Source organism: Lagopus leucura, unplaced genomic scaffold (assembly GCF_019238085.1).
Source record: "Lagopus leucura isolate 7727_CA_CO unplaced genomic scaffold, USGS_WTPT01 Super-Scaffold_100058, whole genome shotgun sequence".
NCBI classification, from domain to species: domain Eukaryota; kingdom Metazoa; phylum Chordata; class Aves; order Galliformes; family Phasianidae; genus Lagopus; species Lagopus leucura.
In genome coordinates this window covers 796,826-813,960 of record NW_024962304.1, presented here as the reverse complement: position 1 = coordinate 813,960, position 17,135 = coordinate 796,826, and the positions used below count along the sequence as shown (strand labels likewise).

Sequence of the window (17,135 nt, the reverse complement as noted above, 5' to 3'; positions counted from 1 at the left end):
ACTCTCTCTTGTTGAAACCAAATATTTTTGCACAGAAGACTGAAAGAGTTACGGAAAAAAAGAAAATAAGATGCCTTGCAGGTAAAGAGTGAAACGTCTTCTTGTTTTGCTCAGAATAAAAATATTTGTGGGTTCTTTCTTATTTTGTTATTTTAATAACTTTTATTATTCCTTTAAGCCTTGCTCAGTGAAACACACAATAAAGGAATAAAGGATTTGATTCGGTATGAATAAATATGCAGTTGCAAATTCGATTCTTAAATTTGAAGAAGAGTTTTTCCAGTTTTGAACTCGATTATGCTTTTAAACAATACCAACATAATTGTTATCAATTGAAAACACTTACCTGATGAGATATCTATTTGATTCTTCTTTACTTGGGTGACATTTATATGAACGCTGACCTTGCCTTCATTAATGTCAATCTCAACATTCCCAAGGCCATCTGCAAAGTTGCTGAAGACAAGAAGTCCATTGGGGTTCCAGGTTCGGAAAAGAAAACTGAGTGAAAACAAATCCTGGCTTGGACGTCCAGGAACTTCAAGGTAACTGGTGGCATTGAAAAAGACAGGCACTGTATGTGGCTCCACACAAGAAAAACTTAAATTTCCCTGAGTAAAACACACACACACAAAAAAAAAAAACAAAAACATAAGTAAAATCATAAGATTCCACTAAATTCATAGACAGCTCTAGAAAAGTATTCTAGGTTTTATTTAATTCAAAGTTTGCTGTAGTTAGTGTCAGTTCCACGTAAAAAATGTATTATTAAACATCATTACTGTTATTATTTTGATGTATTTGTTGATATTTCTGTTTTTCCAAGAGGCTTGTGCCAAAGAACGGCTTAATTATATTTTGCACTGTACGTATGTATAGTAAGATGCACACTGTGCCCTTTAAATTGTCATCTAAGATAAACCTTGCATGAAAACATTAATATTCCCATTTCAAAGAGGAAGAAATAAATCAGAGAGAAACTTGAACCTATTCATGGTCAGCAAAGATATCCGTAAGAGGGTAATAGCTCATCTTTTCATGAAAATGAAGTCAAGTTTCCAAAACATCTTTAAATAAACAAGTCTATGTACAGAAACAATGTGTGAGGTTGTAAAATAAAGACATATAACCTGTGAGCAACTATCTTCTCTGTTATGTTTTCTTCTGGATAATATTAAAAAAGCAAATGCAGTAATTCATGAAGCTGAACGATTTGGAGTAGATGATCATGAACAAAATCTAATAATTGTGATCACTCAGTCATTTCCTTTGTAAAAGAATTTGGAGTTTGCACTCTGTGAAATTTCATTCCTAGGGAAACTGACAAAAATCTAGTAAACTATCCTGAATTTAAAAGCTTTAAAATATATCTGTAATAAGACCAGAGCTGTAGACATGAAATATTCACTCAGGTTCTAATGTCTTTTCTCGTGAGAGAGGACAACACCAAGCTGTATTATAGACATTATTTTTTTTCTTTTGAAATAATAATCAATCTGTAGCTCTTACTTTATTACTTTATAACATCATGCATTTACCTAAGGCAATCTCTCTGCAGAACTGACTTTTTAATTAATCAATGCATAGAATGCAAAGGTTCTATGCATATGTTCTATTGAAGAACAGCTCTACTATGTGGCAAAGTGGACTGTGTTTTATGATTGGGTTTTCTGATGTACTGTGCCAAACCAATATTCACCAATATGGTAATTTCCATTTAATTTCGGAAGGTAAGATTTTATCTGATGCAGATATAGAAATGATAATGATGATCAGGGAAGCAGTTCTTTTGCTTTATATTTCCACATTAAAAATTATTAAGGACTGAACAATATTGTCAGAGGTACTTAAATGTTTAGATATAACATTCATCTGAATACTGTTCAGAATTCGAGAAGGAGTCACATAGTCAGAATTTGTTTATATTGATTTTGAATTAATATTGAATTTATTTCTTTTCAGTCTAAAAGTAGCCCCAGAGATTTTCTTTTTTTTCTTTTTTTTTTTTTCCAGCTTACTAAGCAGTAAGTCCACATAGCTAACATATTGATTTCGATACTGTTAATCTGAGCATTTCCAAATGTGTCATACATATTTTTTTATTCAATCCTGAATTTAACATACAGAAAACAAACAAACAAACAAACCAACAACAAAATCCTAGAGATCAACTGAAATGCCATTTGTAATCCTTTGTTAACATTCTCAGCATAATATTCACTTTAGGAGTAAGAAAATTTATTCTGTTTCTTTGTTGGAGAAGACCTGCATAGATTCAGAGGACAACAGCATTTTGTAAGAGCTGACACCTTCTGATTTAGTTACAGACAGCAGCCACAGATGTCATTTAAGTAGCACCCAGAAAGCACTTTGTTAAACATTTATAAATTTTTCTGAAAGCATTGTTAATAAGAGGTTCTAACAATTTACACATTAGAAGAAGTCTTTCACATCAAATTGACACTCTCAAAGCATACTGATGCATAAGATACTCGCACTTAAAGCACTTCCTTAGGCTACTGGTGCCAAATGCATTCAATTTATTATTTTTTTTTAATCACCAAGCTCATTTACCGTGAACACTCTAACTGCATAAAAGTTTTCTTGAGGAAGTAACACGTAATTCCAATTTCTCTGCTATCCAAAATTGTATTTTCCCTGCTGAACCATTTAGATTAATCTCAACTGAATTATCAGTTCCCACTATGACTGTACTTCACAAGAGAATCCCTCTTTTAAACAAAGACATTGGATACAGATTGGTCACTAGATCTAGCTAAAAGTTAGAACTAATCTGCAGCTTGTTTCTGTAAAAGAATCCATTTTTCAAAGAATAAGAGATTCTTTTGCATAGATTCAGAATAATTTGCTGAATAGCTCTGTGAGCAGTGAGACATGCAAATAAAACATTTAGCATGTATTTATACATCATATAGTAAAGGGTCCGGTTAAACTCTGGTTAATATCTGTCAGGTTATCTCTTTATTTTTCTCAAATATTTATTTGAGTGTAACATGCTTTAAAGAAAATGTTTATCTTATGTTTATACATGATTGCACTCACTAATCCGTGGAAGAGCAGCCACTGAAGTGGGAGAAGAATGATGTATGTAAAGAAGGAGCAACAGGTTTGATTCCCCTCAGCATTTTCCTATTACAGGTTTTGAGAAACTTGTTAGATTTTAGTAATTGTAAATGTAAGTGAAACAAATATAAACTACCATACATAACCTTATTATTTTCAATAACATAGAAAATATGGAAGACTCGTGTGCATGTTCTTTTTTTCTGTCTTAGACCTGAATAAACCTGTAAACAAGATAGAAATTAATGCTCTAGTAAGTCACTGCCAACTCTTGCTTGCAAGTCCATTTGGGAGAAAATTTGACACTCCAATTTTCTTGTTGTCCTTCTCTCTCCTACTCTCCTTTTTGTGTATTTTTATTATTTGCCTCATTTCTGTGAAAACAAATCAGGCTCTATTAATAAGAGCAAAAACTGTTTAAGGCCATCCATCTTACTCATTCTCCTTGAAGGTTTGCTGCCACTTATTCTATCACAGAGGACTGCAGAACTTTTTTGTTCCACGTTGTTACCCTCTAAAGATTAATAAATTGCTTAAGAAGATGTTGAAAGACTCTTGCATTTATGATCATAACATCTATGTTTGTGAGACCTAAGGATTTTTATTAATTATGTTTTTGCTCAGTGTAAAATCAAGATTAACTTCTTAGATTTTCTGGACATCCTCGTGGCATAAATTTAATTTTTTCACTCCTTTTCATTGTCAACTTCTGAAATCTGACAGTAAGGACGTTTTCCTTTTTGTCTCAAACCTCTTTTTTTATTCTTTGCCCAACTCTTTTTGTTTTTTTTTTTTTCTCCCGTATGATGCTTCTTATAAATTTACCAATTAGTTTGTGTTCCATTTCACTAGGTTATTTATTTTTGCTTTTTGTTTAGGGCAGGATATGTCTACTGCTATGCATCTGCACAGTTTCTACAATGGAGCTTTGATCCTGGTTGGGTTGCTTAAGTGCTAATAACATGAACATGATTAACAAAAATACTAGTTTCAACTTCGTATTTTTCATACTAAATCAGGCTCAAAACTAGAAGAATAAAAGTTTTTGTAAGAAACATAAAAATCCATGTTGATTTCATAAGTGAAACTAATTTTGTTTTTGAACAGCAGAAGCAATTTAAATAATTCATCTGAAAGCAAAGGTCACTTCTGTTTTTATATTGTCAGAAGTGGAAATCAAGTGAATCATCAGATTAAACTAGCATGCCACAGCTTTGTGGTGAACCACTAATACTACCAAATCTGCATACGCAGATTTTGCTTTAATGTTACAGACAACAGAATTTAATCAACAAACAAACAAACCAAACAAACGGAAAATTCACATCCAAATAAACCAGAAAGAGGATTTTATAGACACTGTACAGAACTGTTAGCTGTGCTATGCTTTTGGAAGGCTGGAGTTTGTCCTACAGAAATCTCTTAAGTTGCACGTCCATCCAAGAAAAGTCACTGCACTTTATTTCTACTGTATATGTTTATCTTATGTCTTATTCTTGCTTACTGCTATGAATTATGTAAATACATAAAGAAAAAAGCAGTAATGGAACTATACACACTGTGAGCAGGGCTTTATGAAGGTTGTACAGAAGAAAGCCTTAAACAAATCTATCTGAAATTCAGGGTAGTTATACATTTATTTCCTATGCACATTGCTCGTGTAATCCGGCAACTATTTTAGGAAAGCCTAGATCCTTAAAAAATATAGAAATTACAGTAATTTCCTAATCAGCCCTTACAGAAAGACACAAGTTTAAACGTGAAAGTAACTATGAATGCTTTGGAAAGAAAAAAAAAACAGAATATAATGTTAGTAACCTCTGTAATGTTAATAAGCTAAATAACAGTTTCAAAGTTCAGTATCTTGATGCTTTACAGAGCTCCCACAAAATGGCTCTGAGCAATCCCTCTCAAATGATTTTGCACACCCATGCTACTTGCTCCATGGGGATGGAAGATATCAGGATTTAGAGCCTTGACACACTGCAATTGATTTAACAATCAATATTGTCTATCCTGGTTCTAGGTTACTATAATATGAAAGGAAAGCAAAAATGAATATATTGATCTACTGGTTTTCCTATAAAAAACATTCAGCTGATGCTGACGGCTAATTTGGAAAGCTGAAACTTAGCAGAAACAGGTTCCCAGATATTAAAAACAAACAAACAAACAAACAAACAAACAAACAAACAAAACAATATCATAAAAGTATTTACAATGAAATCTTTAAGCATGATACAAACTTTGTTTTGTATATTATATGATTTCACACACTCAGAAACTTTCCTTAGAAAGAGAAGCAGAAGTTTAGAAGTTTAGATGATGACAAAGTTATGTTCTTACCACATTAGAGGGTTCCAGTTTCTTCCTTCTAGCAAGGTCAGTGATATTATTGCCATTGTAGTTGATGCTCTCCATGCAGCCTTTGAAATTTTTTCTGCTGTTTGAACTTGGCTTCCCAGAAAAAGGCATGCCGCCAAAGGTTATCTTTGAACGTATCAGAAAATGAAAGACAGTTAACTGGAGAACAAGGGCTTTGAGCTTTTTGCTTACTAGAAAAAGAAAGTATCAAACAAGTGGAAAAGCAGGAAGAAGTCACAGAATCACACAGAATCACAGAATCACCCGGGTTGGAAGGGACCTCAAGGATCATGTAGTTCCAACCCCCCTGCCTGGCAGGGCCACCAAACATACACATTCAGATCAGGTTGCCCAGGACCCCGTCCAACCTGGCCTTGAACACGTCCAAGGACGGGGCATCCACAACCTCCCTGGGCAGCCTGTTCCAGGGCCTAACCAACTAAGTCTATGATGAAGTCATGACTGCAAATATTTTTGGTGGTAAACACTATCTGTTACTAGGTTTTCCCAAATAAAGAGAAAACATGTATCACAGTTACATATGGTCTGATCTTCTGATCACTACTGTTCAGTACCTGTTTCAAATTACTAACAACTTGAAACAAATATCCATTTCAGTACTTTTTCAACAAAAGTAGATTAGAGATCAGTCAGATAGATAGCCTGATTTGAATCATTCACTCAGCTCCAAATCTATGCCAGAACTTAGAATACAACGTAGCAGTTGTAATTGTGGGCTTCAATACAATGTATTTGCTTCTTATAATACTTACATATTTACTTCATCTAGCAGAATTTTACAGAATCACATAGTCCAAAAAACTATCTCCTGTTAAGCAGGTTCACTTTCTAGTACTGAGAACATGATTTTATCATGTAGCTATGGTCAATAAGAAATTATTTAGTAGGCCGAAAAATAAATGTTTATTTATTTATGACCAATTTAATTACCCTGGGTTACCCAGAGACCGTAGTGCTGAAACACTAAGAAAAAATAAATATTTTACAAACTAGAATTGCTCATTAATTCCTGTTACTCTATAGGGGCTACACAGACTTCTACACTATCAGTGCCTTTCTGAAATATTTGGAAGTGAATAAAAGCTACATTCTTTCATAAATATTTTGCAGCCCAAATATGAAGAATAAAGAATTCATGAGATTTGTCTTTGCAATCTATGTTAAGTATTTATATCAAATATATTGAGGCATAAACAGTCATTACAACTGGAATTCCTAGCCCAAGAAAGCTCACAAAAATTTCTACTTGCATCTCCAGCTGAGATTTGGTAAAGCCAAGCCTTCAAATATAATTCATTGCTAGCTCAATTGGTTGTTACTGAGAGCATGAAAATGCAGCTCAAAGGAACTATTTTCTATTTTAAAAGTAAGAGACATTGTCTTTGCATACAAGAATTATATCATTTCAACTACTCCACTGAAAACTAAGGTTTTTATAAATAGTACACACCAGCTACGTAAGAATACTTGCATGCACATCCTCAGATGTTCTATGCTAATTTGCCTTTACTTTGAGAAAAAAAAAACAAAACAAAAAACAAAAGCAAAAAAACCCCACAACTGGAGAATATAACTGTAGTGTTTTATTGTTGTCAAATGGTCTTTTTGGGATTTTGACCAAAACAGCATTGGTAACACACTGGTGTTCTAGCTTTTGCTGACCTGTGCTTACACAGCATCGAAGATTTTTAAGTTTCTCATGTTCTTTTACCAGCAAATAGAATAAAGGTGCATAAAAATTTGGGATGGGACACAGCTGGGACAACTGACCCCACTTGACCAAAGAGATATCCCATGCCACTTGACATTATCTTCAGTTGCAAGCTGAGTGAATGTAGGAGGAAAGTAGGGGTGTTTGGAATTACAGTGTTTTGTATGAAAAATTGTTTTGATTCATTGAGATTTACCACCTATAGATTAACTTATCATAAGGGCAATGTATTTAAAGGTAGTCTAACATCCAAAGTCAGTGAATTAATTGAAAGTAAAGTATAGAGAACTCAAGGCTCTGCCTTTTATAAAAACCATAGAACATGTTTTCATACACATTAAAACAACTTTCATTAAACATGAGTAAATCTATGTAGATGGAGATTGAAATGTACCTTTGGAAAGAAACTGCCAATGAGGTCTCTAATGCCAAAGAAGAGAGGAAGCTGTATCTCCTGGATTCCATTCTTACTGCTTCTAATACATTATTTACATATATTACACACGTATGTAAATTGGCTTATGGCACTCTGTCTAACATTTTCTGTTGTTCAATCAATTGAAAATCTTTAATAAAATCGACTTATATGACTTTCTGGTAGCATGGTTCAGGTCTTCTATGACCAATTAGTGGCCCAACACTCTGATGAGTCAGTCACTCCCTGTAGTTACGTATCATCCATGAATTAACTGAGGGTGTATTCTATCCCATCATGCAGGTGAATGAATGAAGATGCTAACCATCCCTGAGGTATTCTGATTACTCTTGGTCTCCAATTACAATTTGCTGCCCACTGCCCTCTGTGTCTGATCATTCAGCCAGTTTTGGAACCACCTTACAATCTGCTCATCCAGTCCATGTACTTCAACAGCTTCTGTGAGGATATTATGGGAGATGGAGTCAAAAGCTTTACTGAAGTCCACATAGGCAATATGGTTTGATCTGCCCTCATCCATTAGGTTCACCATTTCATCATAGAAGCTCATCATGTTGGTTAAACATAACTCCACCTGGGTGAAAGCAGTGCTGACAGCAACTGTTTATTTTCTTGTCGTTTGTGTGCCTGGAAGCAGTTTCCAGAATTACCTGTTGATTCACCTTCCCAGGGATCAAGAGCTACCCACTGGCCTATAATTTTCTGACCCTACTCCATCCTACCTGAAGGCAGGAATAACTTCTATTTCGATTTTCAGGAACTTCTTGAACAAAGATTATCAAGGACATCACAATGATAGCATTCATGAGTGTGTCACATCTGGGCCTGTGGACTTATGAGTGTATGGTATTCTCAAATATTCCATAATCTGATCTTCTTCTACCAGGAGTACACGCTCCTTTCTCCAGTTTCTTCCTTCAGCTTTTTATGACAGCTTTTCAGGCTAAGAGCAAGCGTAGTGTAGTGTGTCGTTTCTCATCAACACTTGTGGGCATTAACTGACTGATCAAACAAAAGGGTTTTTTTTAATTTACTGTTTCTTTATAGAAGTAAGTTAGTGATGATGTATTTGTGATAATATAAGGAAGTACTTACTTGCCTAAGGAGAGCAACATCATTGGTAAGTAAAAAAGTTCTAATCTGTTTCCTTTGCTACAAATTTATATTAGCTGTCACTGAAAAAGAATTTTGCCTGATTCAAGTGAAAAATGTGCACCTGAAAGTAATAGCAGATGGTATGATTTTTTTTTTTTTTAATCAATTTTGTGCTTACAGCAGCTGCTTAGCTATAATGTACCCTAACCTTACTGAATTACATATATTTCCCATTTTAAAACAAAAGATTAAGATGAGCCTTATAACAGATGAGATCTGTCATGGTTTTATGATTTTTGGTTATCAGTATTCCATATCGTAACATCATGTAGTGCACTTGGAGTTAAAGAGTTAATGCTCCAGTTCCAGGTATCTGTCCCAGAAGAGAAGAAGAACTACATACCCCAGATGACTTTGCATTCAGTGAAGAGATAAAACCCCTGGCAAAGTCACGGGATCTCATTCTCTTTTCTGTTTATGTCTTGCCTCAGCATTAGAGTAGGGCCTTCAGTTTTCAGACACTCATTTTTTATTTATTAGCTTCAGTTCTAATATAGTGTATTATATTGTATCATAGTGTATTATCTTGCATTTCAATATCTTATTTAGTAAATCAATTTGTTTCTCCTCAGATCATTGCCGCTGTTCTGTTATAGGCCCATTTCTCTGTCCTTTTCCTTTATCCCTTTTCAGGGCACGGATCTGAAGGTCCCTCTGCCTGGTTGTCATGAAACCAGGACAAATCAGCCCATGAATGTTGACAAGATCTGATAGAAAGGGAAGAAGGGAATTTTTACCTAAAGGAATAGATTATTTGAAAGAAATGTAAGGAAAAAAATGTTATTTAAAAAAACATTAAAAAAAATACCCAAAACATTTTTAATTATTTCAAGTTTATCTTCCCATTGGACTTTTCTTTATAAAAAAAAATTGAGTGAAAATATATAGATTTCACAATCTACCTCATAATCCAGGTCCAGATAGTCAAATTCTCCATTAGTTCTGAAATGCTGAATGTGTCTATCCAGGGTGAGATTGATGTTTCTCCCATGGCGTTCTATAACGATGGAGTGCCAATGGTGGTCATCTAAGAGACTGCCAGTCATCACGGATGTGTGGCCATAAATAGAGCCAAGCTGGTTGCTACCTAAAATAAGAATAGAAACAAAAGCAATTTTCATTTCATGTTAGTTAGGCAAACGTTTTCCTCTCATTCTGTCGATACTTCACCTGAATCATGTCACACAGTCACACAGCCTCACACTGGAGGAATTCAATTCACTATGAAGATAAGATATGCCATATGGAGATTTGATACCACAAAAATACAAATACTTAGATCAAATAGATCAATAATCACATCAATGAACTCTATAAATATTTGTCATAGTAGGTGTATGAAGGTATACCGGGGAAGCAATAGCTACTTTCAGTTGCGAAGTTGTATTCAACTAAGACTTCTCTGTGTTTTAATTCCTACAGTACTGAAATAAAAAGCTGTCACTCTTTTTAGAATAGCCTTTGTATTAGATTCTGAACAGTGAAACTCTGCTGGTGAGGACATAGCATTTGATAATAAGCTGATTAAAAGTCTTTTCAGTCTGATAACACCTTTATAAGTTTAATCCTCTGTAGACTGCCAGTATAGCTAGACTAGTTAGTGTGTAAGAGTCTCAGTGCAGAATGAACCAATATCAGCAAAAAATGTCTTCTGCTAATACAACTTACTTTAGTCTTCCTGTGTTATCCTTCCTTTTTTTGCACTTGGGCCGGAGGAATCCAAGGCATTTTAACAGACTGGAAGGAGCAGTCCTTGAGAGCAGCCCTGCACAGAAGGACCTGAGGGTTCTGCAAATGGTATCCTGGGCTGCATCAGGAGAGGGGTGTCCAGCAGGGATGGGAAGTGATTGTCCCTCTCTACTCTGCTTTTGTGAGGCCCCATCTGCAGCACTGCGTCCAGGTCTGGAGCCTCCAGTACAAGAAAGAGAGCTGTTGGAGAGGGTCCAGAGGGGAGGCCACAAAGATGATCAGAGTGATGGAGTGCCTCCCTTACGAAGACAGGCTGAGGGAGCTGGGCTTGTTCAGCCTGGAGAAGAGGAGGCTGTGGGGTGACCTCATTGCAGCCTTTCAGTACCTAAAGGGAGCCTACAAACAGGAGGGGAATCAACTCTTGGAAAGGGTAGATAACTGCAGGGCAAGGGGAAATGGTTTGAAGTTGAAGGAGTGGAGATTGAGGTTGGATGTCAGGGGGAAGTTCTTTATAGAGAGAGTGGTGAGGTGCTGGAACAGCTGCCCAGAGAGGCTGTGGATGCCCTGTCCATCCCTGGAGGTGTTCAAGGCCAGGTTGGATGGGGCCCTGGGCAACCTGGTCTAGTATTAAACGTGGACATTTGTGTCCCTGTATGTGGCAGGGAATTGGAGATTCATGATCCTTGAGGTCCCTTCCCACCCTGGCCATTCTGTGATTCTGTGATTTTTCTGGAAGGCAATTAAACTTAATGTAAATACAGTTTTGCAGCTTACTGCTGTGCTTTCTGGAAACTTTTGCCTGTGTAGCTGTGCTCATCAGAGATCCTATTTCATTTCAGTCTGGCTGACACATCTAAGCCAGAAAAAATGGATAGTATATATCTCAAATGAAGCAGCAAATGGCAAATTCACAAAGAAGTTTAAAAAATTGCTGCGCTGCCCAATAACTCAGTGTATTGCTCTGTGTTTTAAATACACATTTTTTACACATGTATTAAATACAGGAGATAATGCATTTCTGGAGCATGCCTGAAAATCAGTAAAGATGTGCAAGTTGATAACACATTCTGGCCAATCACACTGCCATGGCTTAATACAGTGTTTTCCTACAAATGATCTTCCTGTGTTTTTGCTGAAGGTTATTGATCCTTCTCAGAATTTTCACCAGATTCAGTGGGTCCAGTGCTTCATAGTAATAGCTTAAAAAAAAAAGGACATTCTCCCTGCCTACCTTTATGCTCAGCTTCTTTGTAGGAAGGTTACTGAACATCATGTTGCCTGTGGCTTTCCAGACAGTAATCATTTTTTGCTGCTGATTTTTAAGAGTGATCCTTATTCCCCTAGCATTAAAGACAGCGTCTTTCTTTCGCACAGCCACTTCTTAAAAATGAGATAATAACAATTCCAACTCTTGAAGATGTTTGAAGCTCTGGATACTTGAAGCTCTGGATGTACTCCTGGGCAACCTGCTCTAGCTGATTCTGGTTGATCTGGGAGATGGACAAGATGACCTCCAGAATTCCTTCCAATCTCAAAAATTTTGCAAGTTTCTGAAAACGGAACTATAGCCGAGGCAAATGTAGTTCTACCAATCCTCTTTCCATTCCAACAAGATTATAATAATAATATATTGTTGATCTTATTTTATTTTGATTTTACTTTTGTGTTATCTCACACAAACTAAGTGGGAAGACATAGGACAGGAAGTAAAAAGAACAACATAAAGGGAATGATGAATATTTTCGCAAAATCAAATTTTGTGGCCTGCCATATCTGAAGAAAAAGAAGGATATAAGTTCTTTTGAGAATTGTTGTGGTTTAACTTGGCATGTAGCTAAACATCACACAGCCATTCACTCACTCCACACTCCCCCTTTCCATCCCAGATGGGATGAGGGAAAGAATTGGGAAAAAAAAAAACAGGCTTGACTTGAGGGTTAAGATAAAAACTATACACTAAAAAAGAAGAGGAAAATGGGAAAAAATGTAATTATAAATATATATATGCATACTTTATACAACTACAATGCAATTACTCTCTACCTACTGACCAATCCACAGCAATAAATACAACTGCCTGCTGACCCGTGGCCTGCCAGCAATGCAAGTTCTTACTCCATACCAACCAATGCCCAGCAACCCTCAAGTGGTGTCTGTCCCATGTCCTAGTCTTCATCAACACTAGAGCACTTCTTCACCAGTGAAAGTCAATCTACATCCCCATCCCCCTTCAAAGTTAGTTTACAGGTCTTTGAATGAGCCTTGCTAATTCCTGTCCCAGAACCCTTTTACCACTGCGAGATAAACCTTTTCCATGTATTACTGTCAAGTCTGGTGTCTTATAAAACCAGCCATTATCAAAGAACTCAAAGCCCTGCCTATAGCATCAGTCTTGTAGCCAGGCATTTATGGACTGGATCCTTCTATTCCATCCCATGTCATCACCTGAAAATGAAAGGAGGGAAGAGAAAATAGCATGTGCCCCAGACCCTTTCACCAACCGTCCCAAGGCCTTGAAGACTTTCTTCATTCCCCTCAGACTATGGGATGCAGCTTCCTCCCCATCTGTGGAAGGTCAGCAGAAGGTAGTAGTCATGACCTACTAGCATAGTAGCATGTCATACTGTATAGAAAAACCCTTGGCCTAATTCTAGCTCCACCCTCCCCTTGCACCACTTATAGTGGTGATTTCTTTTTCCCACTTAGTGGTCTGTCCTGGCTTGGCCATGGAAATGCTCCCATTGCTAAGCAAAAGCCAAGACATCTCTGTTTCAGCTGAAACCAGAACAAGTGTTAAAAAGGACACAAAAGCAGACCAAAGAAAAAAAAATTACCTAAATTTAAATTTAGAAAAAGCTTGGCTTTCTTGAGTTCCAAGGTGATATAGTCTCCTTGTTGTCCTTCTCCGTGGAAGATTACACCTTCACTTTCAGAGGTCTTAAATTTCAGAGAGATGACATCTTTCAATGTTTTCATTTTCTTGTTCCTGAATCTGTATGGTAACACTACGTGACCATCAAAATTGATAACATCAGCCCCTAATGAAAAAAGAATATATATAACATTGTTTATGAGTGGTTATATATTCCAGTAGCTATTGGAAAAACAGATATGCTATATGTGGATTGTATCTGAACAGAATAAAAACTTGTGCAAGTGCAGTATGCGTTGCAAGTACATTTTCTATTGACAAGGATTATTTCTATAAAAAGTAGGAACCAGGAAGGGCATAAGTGTAATTCACAGGATGTAAAAAAGCAGCATCAGAGGAACAAATTCTGCCACAGTACTAAATTTATTTTGGCTTCTCTTAAATGTAGTTGCTTTCCTATGCATTTTCTTAACTAGTGTTGACAACTTCTGAGTTGTCATTAATTACTCGTATTATACCTCTTAAAATCAACTATATGCATCTGTGAAGACTGTGAACACTAAGTCAAGAAACTAAAGAAATTGTTTAGGGGTTTTAAAATATTTTTCCTTGCCTTGTTCAGTTGTATATAGAAATGTTTGATAAAATTTAGCTTCCGCTGATCTTGGGAAGAAAAATTCTATAATTTGGACCAAGATTTTATCTAGGTTTGGTTTTATTCAAAATCAGGGAGGAAAACTGAGGGATGCAATGATTGTCTTTTAAAGTTAATCCAATATTCATGTAAAAAAATGATACTACAAAATTTGACATACTCTTATTTTCACTTTTTAACAATGAGACACAATTTTTCACAACTTTTTTGGATGCAAGGTCCAGAAGTAATAGCCACAGAATTTCATTTCAATGAACAGGCACACTTCTACTGAGTTTTGAATCTTCTCTTTTAAAAATAGTTTAGCAAAAGACTATAAACACATTGATCTCTAAAAATTTACAGAGATTTGTTCAGTAAAACCCTTTTATAAACGACTTAACCTATGACCAGACACAAGTGCCCTAGATATTGTTTCTATCAGTATTTCCTCCTCATTATTCACAACTAATAATTTAAATTCTTTAAAAATAATTCTTTAAAATGTTGAGCTTTTTCAAGAAAAGAGTCTTCCGCACTTATATTCTACAGAATCGTCCACTTTTATTGGCTCAACATATTAGTATAATTCATTTCATGTTCTGAGTTAAATAAAAAATAAAATTTGATCATGAATTCTTCAATAACATCTTTCTCTTTTTGCCTGCTTCCATGGACGTCTCTTGTGTGACTGTAACTTTCTAAAAATCCTAACCAGTTTTTGTTATCATGATGGAAAATAACTTAAATCTTTCAGATGTTCTCAAAAACACACAAAAACATTCCATCGTGCAGTTAGTGCAGCAGAATCTTACAAAAAATCCATTAAAGCATTTTGTACATGATTAATATTAAATATAAACATAAATGATTAATAAACTGTATATATTTCAGTTCAAATTTAGGTAGTCAACATTATCCGCTAACATATAGTATATAATATATATAATATAAAAAGTATATAGTATATAATATATATAATTTAAAAAGTTGCCTTTGTTTGTGGCAACATATGTCATGCGTTTTAAAAAATGCTCACTTAGAAGTAATTCTTGAAATATTATTTTTCATCCAGATTCAGAGAAGTGCCTAAAGAAATGCCTACAACCATGCCTAAATGTCTGGGAATTTAGGGAATACCAAAACAATCTGCTGAGTCTATTTTTACTAGTTCTCAGTCCTCCATTGCTATCAAGAGACTGCTTATGTACAGCATCAACGTAGCCTTTTCACATTCTATAATTTCCTGAAACATTTTTACAGCGATAAAAAAGTTATCTGAGTGTCAGAGAAAAGCACTGTATCAAGCTTCATGATGTTTATTTTCTACTGAAAGTATGTGTACAAACAAAATCGATATTTCATGATTCCTATTTCATTGTTCAGTCACAAAATCCACAACCCATCTTCTATTCATTAACTAAGCAACAGTCAGTTCAGACCAAGGCTTGCAGTTATGTTCATGAAGTGCCTGTCCATACATACTTTCATCGTTAAGCAAAGTGAGTTTTCAGATATACAGACCAATGCATTATGTTCTTCAGGATCTTTCCAGCTAGACCATGCATGTCCAACCCATGGACCACAGGCCACATGCAACCCAGTGCAGCCTGTCAAGAGGCCCAGCCTCTGTCCCTCACCACCATGGGGATTAGTCTTCCTAACCTACCTGCCTGGTCTGACCCTAGGTGCTTACTTAGCAACAACCACACATAGATCTGCTACTAACATCGTATTGACTGAAACCAGGACATGGGGAGTGCTCAGTTTACAGCTACCTCGGGTTATGGCAAATAATTGTATGCATTTTAATACTTTAGCCAAAAACAGAGCTGCGAACAGTGAAAAACATGCAGCCATGCTTTCTGTTTTGATAAAGGAATTTGAGAATATGTTTCAAGACTGCCGAAAAGAATTTATTTTTTTTTGTACTCATGACCCTATTTCCAGTTCACATGAATAAATTGTCTGCAGATTTTTAAGCGTAATGTGTAGAGTTACAATCAGATATTTAACTCAGAGCCTTGATCCTGTCTCTTCATGAGACTTTTGTGAGACCTCTCTTGCTTCACTACCCAACCTTATTCATGTCATTGCTCTCTGACAGTACATAAAATTGTGAATAATCAAGGATGAAGCACAGGATGAATAAAATTTCATCAAGTCTCTCACTGACACTTCGAGAACTCACTAGGAATTGCAACCATTACTATAAAACCAGACAGATGCATTGGTTTCACAAAAATGAAGCCAAATATCTTACTAGTTTTATGTTTTACCTTCCTCCCCCCGTCCCTTTTTAAAAATTAAAAATTAAAATAAGTTTTGTTACTTACATGCATACACACACTATATTCTATATTTGACAAGAGTTGCTCCAAAAATAATGCCTCCTGATTTATTATGTTGGCCTATGGCGACAGAGACAGATATTGGTAGTGTGGTAGTAGAGGCTGAAACTTCCTGACCATATTCCCTTTTTGTGTGTGACAGATGGAAACAGGATGGTGGTCTGACAAAATAGCCTCTAACATGGAAGTGCATAAGAAGCAAAGGTGGATAACTCAGTTCCTCCAGGTGGAAAATTGGCACTCATTGACATTAACTGGCAATTACTCAACATTGAGGGACACCAAACAGTGGATGTGAACACGAGCTGGTGGGTGGTAGATTTCAGCAACAGTGACAGCTAGTCATCTCTGTTGGTGCAGATTTTTACAAGAATGGCCTGATGTCTCTTGTTCATCCTTGGTGAAAATACAGAGCTAATGGTGGTGATTTTGTTGGAAAATAGTGTTATGAAACTGCGAATTTGCTCTATCAAATAGTGTTATTATGCTCTTCGTATCTGTTGTAGTTTCCATGGAAGCATTACTTTCAGTAACCTGTGTATATACAGCCCTAGACAATTCCTCTTTACTCAGTACAGCCCAGGCAAACTTTCTTTGTCTACTTGAAACAGTCACAGGCTTCACAAAATTCTTCCTGCAGAAGTAAAAGAGATTAAGAAGACTGAGGGCATAGATTCTATAGTGCAAGTTTCCTCATGTCTCTTTACTACACTGTTACTCTACATTCTGCTGAAGTAAAAGGCACCTACAGAGCATTTTTATTTCATGTTATTTTTGAACACAACTGACATAATAGCAGCTTAGTATCACAAAAATAG

At 35.9% G+C, this 17,135-nt stretch overlaps 1 protein-coding gene across 1 annotated transcript in view; it reads right to left on the bottom strand.

Annotated features, from left to right (window-relative positions):
• CNTNAP2 (contactin associated protein 2) overlaps window positions 1–17,135 on the bottom strand; it is a 663,767-nt gene that overhangs the window by 307,291 nt on the left and 339,341 nt on the right. Inside the window, exons 5-8 of the mRNA XM_042886519.1 lie at window positions 13,295–13,498; window positions 9,674–9,858; window positions 5,431–5,574; window positions 347–611 (exon numbers count right to left, since the gene is read on the bottom strand). Of these exons, the coding sequence (XP_042742453.1) occupies window positions 347–611; window positions 5,431–5,574; window positions 9,674–9,858; window positions 13,295–13,498 (798 nt within the window). The remainder of the gene's footprint in view (window positions 1–346; window positions 612–5,430; window positions 5,575–9,673; window positions 9,859–13,294; window positions 13,499–17,135) is intronic.